We start from the raw sequence: 7,462 nt of genomic DNA, 5'->3' as shown, positions 1-7,462 counted from the left end.
GTGGCAGCTAGGGCTGCTGTGGGGGCTGGCTCAGAGCCCTGACGTGGGGTCTCTGGATCCTTATCTGTAAAGGAGGGACAGTCCATGCCATGCTGTTGGTTCTGCTCTTTGTGATGAGCTGAGACAGTGATGCAGGCCCCAACACCAGCCAAAGTATCCCTGATGCTCTGGGACAAAACACAGGTCCCGAGCATCTTTGAGGCACAGGGCCAGGACATCAGTTCCCAGGTCCCCAGCCCACAGACCCCCATTCCCTGCCTCCTCCCCCCAACTCCTCAGGCAGACAATAAACCCTGGGAAGACCTGGATCGAGGGGTCGATGGCCTGGAGCTGAGGTTCCCAATGCCTTTCCGGGGGGTAGGGGGACTCTGCCTGCTCTCCTGCCATTGTCAGAGCTGGAGCAGGGAAGATGAGCAGAGCTTGAAGAAGACCAGGGTGATGCAGAGCTGGGTGGGGGGGGCAGTGTTGCAGGGATGTACTCACAGGAGAAGGGCTGTGGCCTCCAGAAGGTTTCCTTTGTGCTAGGAAGGGGGGGAGCAGAAAGGGGATGACATGTCAGGGTGGTCCAGGAGAGCCCCAGCCTGGTCCTGACCCCTGGGTTGGATGGGAGTGGGGAGCAGTGACTGAGTGTGGGGGCAAGATGAGGCTATGAGAGGAGGAAAAGCCCTGGTTGCTGTGCACACACAATGTCTCGCCTTGCCACAACTGCAAATGAACAGAGGTGCTTCCCGCAGATTCCCAGCTCCGGGGCTGGCAGCAGGAGCAGAACACAGCTCCAACCAGTGTGGGGGATTTGGGGCGCTGAGCTTCCCCTGAGCGGGGATACCACTCTGGGAGCAAGGGCTGGAGAGGAGGGAAGGAGGTGCTGGTGCTTCCACCCCAGCATCTCGTCACCCATCTGCTAACTCCCTGCTCTGCAGGGGAGCAAGGTCCAGTCCTGCAACAACCTTTTTGTTGCTCCAGGATCAACTCTTTCCACAACAATGTAAATTGCAGTGGAAATCATTTGGGTGGTATTCAAATTAAAATTAAATAGAAAGCCTGTCTGTAACTGAGCACTGGGTCAGATGAGGAAGAAATGCAAATATTCCCTGACATGGGGGAAAAGGGAACGTAATGTTCAACCCACTGACGTTATTGCACCCCTGAGAAGCAGGTGACTGGGGAAGGGGCTGGAAGATGGTAAAAGACCACCCAGCTCAGCCCATTCCCCATGGCAGGCTACCCCTGCCTGCGCCAGACAGGTCCCAGCAGTGGTGGATCTTCCAGAGGTGGATTTTCTACCAGTTTTTCTTCCTGACACCCAACCCCTTTCCCTGCCTCGCTCACAGCACCCCACCCTGCGTGGGTCCAGCCCGTGGCTCACCTCTGGTGCTGGCGGCAGAGGTGCAAGGCCAGGCAGGTGGTGGCGAGCAGGAGGCAGAGCAGGGCCAGGGCTCCCAGCAAGATGCCGAGGAAGGCGGCAAGGCTGATGGCCAGCTGCTCACACCGGGCGCCGGCGGGGGAGAAGATGGAGAAGGGGATGCACCTGTGGATGGGGAGGGAGGAGGGGTGATGCTGTGGCCATGCCGGGGGGCCTCGTTCGCCCCCAGCGCTGCTGCTACCTGCACGTGGGTCCCTCGGGCAGGTGCTGGCACCAGCCGCCGTGCTGGCAGTAGCCCGCCTTGCAAGGGGAGATGCAGACAAAGCCAATGGTCCCGATGTAGTGGAGCCTGTAGCCTTTGTAGCCGTACAGATCGCAGGGGAAATACCACCTCAGCTCAGCAACTGTCACTGGGAGGGAAGGCACAGGTTCAGCTGTGGGGCAGCATCACCCTGTGATGTTTCCCCAGGAGCTGGATCCATGACTGGGGTGGGGAGTGCCACTTCCCCTACAGGTGTTACCCAAACCCCAGGGTGATGGGGACAGTGGGGAGAGTGGGGTGCTCCTCCCGGGCTCCCCAGCTTGGCACGGGGAGCAACTCACGCTTCACCAGGTCGGTGACATTGTCCTGGTGCAGGCGCTGGAAGAAGAGAGGTGTGCCTGCTTCCCGCCGCCCCCGCCGCCTGTTGAAGGCACTGATGATGGCCCCCGGCAGCTCCTCGTTCAGGAAACGGATGACGGTGACGTGGTTGTCATAGGCGAACTCGGATACCACTGCGAAGGTGAAGCCATCACCATCTGTCCTGCGGGGAAAAGACAGGGCTGCTCGCCAAGCCACTGCTTCATCACAGAAGAATAAGCCTCGCTGTGCCTCAGTTTCCCAATTTGGGGGAAGGAATGAGGCAGGAGATGGAAGGTACCACGGGACTTGTGTCTCCAAGGATTTTTCAGCATCAGGGATGGAAAAACAGACTCTGGGATTGGGGAAAATGCCCTTGGTGTCCCAAACCATGTGGTCCCATGACCCATCCTGCCCCACCAGCTCCTTGGGGTGGGCACAGGGCCACTCCACAGCTGACTCACATCTGGGTGATGTTGGTGTTGCTCTGGAAAGCCTTTATCTCCAAGGAGCCCAGGATGGCTGAGACCTGTGGTGTGGTGGGAACAGGAGGGCGTTAGGGGAGGCCAGGACGGCACTGGCACAGGGAGAGGCTGAAGGGCAATGCGGGCACCGTGGCAGAGCCCCAAGGGCTGCTCTGGCCTTTTGTTCACGTGCTAGGGACCTGGCACGTGGCCATGACTGCAGCTGGCATCATGTGGCTGGCACTGGCTCCCTCCAGCCTGGGGATCCCGCAAGACGGGGATGCATGGAGGCACGGGCACCCCAAGCTGCTATGCTGCACGGTGTGCTGGTGCATCCCTCTCCCCAACCCCATTCCCTCTGGCAACGTACGGTGCTGTTGACTTCCCCGGCAGTGGCGTTTCGCAGTGTCCTGACGTGCAGCCGGACACTCCTCCGGGGGAGATCTGCCAAGGGAAAGCCACAACAGTGGCTCTGGCACCCCAGGATCAGGGCGAGTGGGATTGGGGTTCATCCCCACACTAGGCTCAGACACCCACCTGCACTGGGCAGCGGCTGAAAATCGCCCCCTGCCACCATGCAGCGCTGGTCAGTGAAAGCTGGGGGGCAGGCGCAGGCTGGGGTGCAGGTGATGGGATGCAGGTGGCAGTGTCCCCCGTTGCTGCAGTAGCCCTCGGGGCAGGAGCGGAATCCACAGGCTGAGCCACAGCCTGGCCCGTCGCCTGTGGGACAGAGAGCCCGAGTCAGTGGGAGGCACGAGCCTGGCTGCAAGCGCAGAGCCCCAGCGCACTGATCCATCCTCAGCCACGCTGTAATGCTTTTCTTCCAAGTTTTGGGGTTATGTTAATGGGGACAAGGACCATGCCCACCAAGTTGCCCATACTCACCCTCCTCGCCGGTGGGGCAGGAGCAGGCGTAGCTGCCCATCGTGTTGGTGCAGGTGGCATTCTCCAGGCACGCCGTCCCTTGCGCGCACTCATCGATATCTGCCGAGGCAATGAAGCGTGGCACCAGGACAAATACCTCGCTGGGGTTCCACAGTCTCCCTGGGTTCCCTGTGACCATGCCAAGGCCTCGTCACCTGAGCAGTGCCGTCCGTCACCGGTCAGGCCAGCCGGACAAGGGCCGCAGCCGGATTGCGAGTCGCAGCCCACGCCGGGGAAGCATCCCTGAGCACAGGGATCTGGAGGGTCCTGGCAGAAGGGACCCAAGTAGCCGCCCTCACACCTGCAGGCTGCCAGCTGGGAAGGGGACAGTGACACTGGCTTAGGGGACACAAGGAGGAGGGTCGCCAGAAAAGACAGCTGCTGCAGCTGGCAGAGAGACAGGCACGATATGACACCGGGGGAGCTTTTGGCATGCTACCTGCAGGGAGGACCCCCCGAGAGTGACGGTGTCACTGTAGTCACACTCCTGGCTCCTGCTGCAGCTGCAAAGAGTGAAACGGAGCTGGAGGAGGGCGGAGAGGTTGTTGGACCCGACAGCCTCCAGGCTGATGGAAAGAGGGGCCATCCCACGAGGCTCCCACGTCAGGGTGCCGTTCTCTGCCAGGGGAAGAGGTGGGAGTTAGAGGAGGTGGCAGAGGAAAGGAGCTGGGTGGCCAGTGTCCCCCTATCCCATCCCAGCTGTCCCATCATTACCTGATATGTTGAGTTCTGGCGAAAGGTGGGGGACAAAGCGTGCGCCCACTCCCACGGCACGGTACTGCCTCCTGACCCTTTCTGTCCTGAAGGCCGTGAGGGACGCGTCACCGGTGATGACAGGAGGGAAGGCATCTGCGGAAAGAGCAGCCCAGCACATGGCTGGCTGTTTGCTATGCGGCCTTGGCACCCCTTGGCTATGGGTCCTTCTTAGTGAGGATGGGACCCCTGACAGGTGCTGCCACGACTGCCCACTGACAAGACCCTTGTGTTGCACAGCATGGTGACATCTCCCAGGTTTGGAGAGCAGCAAGCCAGGCAACTCAGAGACCTCAATGACTTCTCTCCTGCCTCACATGGAGAGAGACCAGGGAGGGAGCAGAGCACTGCTTGGTTACCTTGGAGGTGAGCATCTTCTCCACTTACTAAGTACTGTCTTCTTCTGCTGGAAGTCGGCTGCGAGACTCTGGGTGGCCAGGCCCAGAGCCACATCCCCTGTGCTCAGTGAGTCGTAGATGCACTCCTTGCTGCCGTGGCACTGCGAGGCTGCCAGCTGGTACTGGCTTACGTTCTCCTGCCCCCGCCTGGCTGGTGTGTCGTCGTTCCCGTCCCCCTGCCGCAGCCGAGACAAGAAGATGGGTGTGAAGTTCATTACCGGTGAGTCCAGAGGCTGAACAAACAGGCTGTGCTCTCCAACAGCCCCTGCAAGAGAACACACCACAGGTACAGCCTTGGGTTTTTAAGGGTTGTTATATGCTAGGGCTGATTTCCACAGAGCAGAGAGGAGGCCAAAGAGTTTCCCTGACATCACTTTTGCTCAGGCAAGTGTCTAAATGTCTCCAGCCAAAGATGCAGGAACAGAGGGTTCATCAAGGTGGATCCCAAGCTTGGACTTACAGGTCATTCCATAGCCGTAGATCTCCTCCTCGCTGCTGTTCATGGGGATGCTGGTACCGTTCGGCATCCGGAAGTCGTCTGCGGGGTCGTGGTCCCACACACCTGATGGAGCATTACCAGGGAGCTGGAGTCCCCCATGCCAGGGCTGACCTCTCTGGAGCTGGTCAGTGTTTGGTTTAGACCCAGGGGTCCCTGCCCTCACAAGCGCATTCCCCCAGCACTTTCCAGACTGCTGCAGGGTGGGAAAGGGCCTTTGCACCCTGACTCTGCAGAGGTGCCAGAAGCCCTCACCCAGGAGGCCCTTGGTGCTGTTGCGGTACTGATCAGGCAGGCTGCAGACCATGCTGAGGATCCTGGAGGTGGCTGAGATGGAGACAGAGATGGCCCCGTTGAAGACGGCCGTGACAGAGGAGGTGTTGACCAGCAGGATGGCGGGGCTGTGGTACACCTCGGCACCCATGTCTGCAAGAGAAGGAGAGCACAGAGCGAGAGTCCATGCAAGGCTGGGGTCTGAAACGATGCCCCTGGATTTTGGGAGGGTTGGACTCCCCATCCACCCCAGCCAAGTCAGAGACAGAGTGCAGGTGGGAGGCGTCTGGCAGAGCTCAGGATTGCTGCCCCCGAGCCATCCCAGGGGGATGGCAACACCCTTCATCCCCCACAGATACATTTAACATCTTGCTCACCTTGGGAATAGGAAAACTTGATGGTTTCGTTGTTCAGGAGGACTTGGATGTCACCTTGGCTCCCCAGAGTCCACTCAACCTGTAATTCACGGTAGATGTCCCAGTCAGCCTCTCCCCACTGTCCCCCTATACTGGGGACACTCGAGCTAAACCTCCGCCAGCCCCGGCAGAGAGGCTCAGTCCCGGGGGGCGTGTTGATTTACGCTTCACCCCAGCAAACACACGAGAAAGCTGCTTTGATGGTTGCACAGAAGGGGACAGCAGCTGCCCCCCTCCACTGCTGGCACAGGGCTCGGCTGACCGTGGCAGCATGGAGAGCTGTGCCGGTGGGCTCCAGGCCCTGAGCTCCCCCCCCACAATGCTGCTCAACAGCTGCTTCTGGTGACCCCAGGGGATTCTGCTTTCTGAAACGGGCGTGGGGAGCAATTCTGCCAAGCAAGGAAGAGCACGCGCTTGTGCCAGCGTGTCTGGAGGAAACCAGTGGTGAGGGCGAAGGACGTGCAATGAAGAGTCCTGCTGAGATCCAGGTCCTTGCTGGACAGCTTGTAAAAGCTGTTGGTGCTGCATCTCATCAGTCTTCATCCATCCCATCGCTAATAGCACTTTGCTGGGGTTGTGGGAGGTGGGAGGAAGAGGAGAGGGGATGCTCCTCCGGTCCCAGCCAGTTGTAAGTGACGCAGAGGCGATGCCCAACCTGCCAGAGGGGTCAGACTGGTACCCAGGTTGCTCCTACTCACTGTTGTGGTGGATGTGGAGATGTACCGGGCAGCAAAAGCCACGAAGTTGGTAGCCTGGGCCATGCCGGTCCGGGCTGTGCGCCCATGCAGCACAAAGCTGGTCAGGGCATCCCTGGCCAGTAGCAGGACAAAGTCCCCGAGCCCATTGAAGGTGTAGGTGAGTCCATCCAGGGTGGTGATGTGGGGGTCCCCGAAGGCACCAGCTGGGGTCCAAAGAAGATGGAGCCATTGTGGAGGGAGGGAGAAAAGCAAATGGTGGTGCCATTGCTTGGAGGAGAGCCGGCCCACGTGCTGTGCTGGGCTCAGCAGTCCCCACCGGGATGTTGCCAAGTGTGGTTAATGCACAGGGTCTGCGTACGGCCGTGACACCCACTCAGTACCATGGCACAGCAGAGGCAGAGCCCGGGGGACTCACCGCAGGGTCTGCGTACGTCCGTGACACCCACTCAGTACCATGGCACGGCAGAGGCAGAGCCCGGGGGACTCACCGGGGGTGGGTGGCACGTATCCCTCACAGCCGACCCTCGGTCTTTTCTCAGCAAACCTGGTGCAGAACAGGGGCTTCCCAACACGCCGACAGCACCAGTCGAACGCCTCCAGCTCCCTGTCTGTGGGGAAGGTGTCTGGGTGCTGGGGGTTTCCAAGCCCAGTGAAGGATTGCTGCAGAGCTCTTGGTGCTCGGGGTGTTTTAGGCCAAAGGGGTGCCGGTGCCTGCTTACCAGTGGTGGGGTGGATGGGGAGGCTCCATGCTCTCTCCTGCCAGCCTTCCAGCAAGCTCCCGTCTCGGTACAAACACCTCACCCCAGCTCCGGCCGGGCTGGGGGATGCAGTGCGCAGCATCCTCACAGAGGTGTCTGTTGGGCCTGAAAGGGTGTGGGGGAATCATGGCTGCGCCCAGAACAGGAGGGCACCCTCTGCCATCCCCCCACCCCACGGCTGGCCTTGGGGAGCCGCGCTTGGCACCTCTGCTCCGGCGGTAGCGGGGGTCGAGCTCTGCCTGGGGCCGGGAGCAGGGGCATGGCAGCAGCTGGCTGGTCCCGACGGCCGGCTCCGGCTCT

At 60.5% G+C, this 7,462-nt stretch overlaps 1 protein-coding gene across 1 annotated transcript in view; it reads right to left on the bottom strand.

Annotated features, from left to right (window-relative positions):
* Window positions 1-1,362: 1,362 nt before the first annotated feature.
* Window positions 1,363-7,462, bottom strand: part of LOC104507626 (mucin-4-like) — a 13,960-nt gene continuing 7,860 nt past the window's right edge. The window contains exons 7-24 of the mRNA XM_010148971.1: window positions 7,334-7,460; window positions 7,206-7,267; window positions 6,893-7,012; window positions 6,405-6,607; window positions 5,668-5,746; window positions 5,273-5,443; window positions 4,982-5,083; window positions 4,511-4,786; window positions 4,085-4,219; window positions 3,810-3,988; window positions 3,547-3,685; window positions 3,332-3,430; window positions 2,984-3,166; window positions 2,817-2,890; window positions 2,447-2,511; window positions 1,967-2,166; window positions 1,605-1,773; window positions 1,363-1,528 (exon numbers count right to left, since the gene is read on the bottom strand). Of these exons, the coding sequence (XP_010147273.1) occupies window positions 1,363-1,528; window positions 1,605-1,773; window positions 1,967-2,166; window positions 2,447-2,511; window positions 2,817-2,890; window positions 2,984-3,166; window positions 3,332-3,430; window positions 3,547-3,685; window positions 3,810-3,988; window positions 4,085-4,219; window positions 4,511-4,786; window positions 4,982-5,083; window positions 5,273-5,443; window positions 5,668-5,746; window positions 6,405-6,607; window positions 6,893-7,012; window positions 7,206-7,267; window positions 7,334-7,460 (2,549 nt within the window). The remainder of the gene's footprint in view (window positions 1,529-1,604; window positions 1,774-1,966; window positions 2,167-2,446; window positions 2,512-2,816; window positions 2,891-2,983; window positions 3,167-3,331; window positions 3,431-3,546; window positions 3,686-3,809; window positions 3,989-4,084; window positions 4,220-4,510; window positions 4,787-4,981; window positions 5,084-5,272; window positions 5,444-5,667; window positions 5,747-6,404; window positions 6,608-6,892; window positions 7,013-7,205; window positions 7,268-7,333; window positions 7,461-7,462) is intronic.

This window comes from Eurypyga helias, unplaced genomic scaffold, assembly GCF_000690775.1.
Source record: "Eurypyga helias isolate BGI_N326 unplaced genomic scaffold, ASM69077v1 scaffold20700, whole genome shotgun sequence".
In the NCBI taxonomy this organism is placed as follows: domain Eukaryota; kingdom Metazoa; phylum Chordata; class Aves; order Eurypygiformes; family Eurypygidae; genus Eurypyga; species Eurypyga helias.
This window is presented reverse-complemented; position numbering and strand designations above follow the sequence as displayed.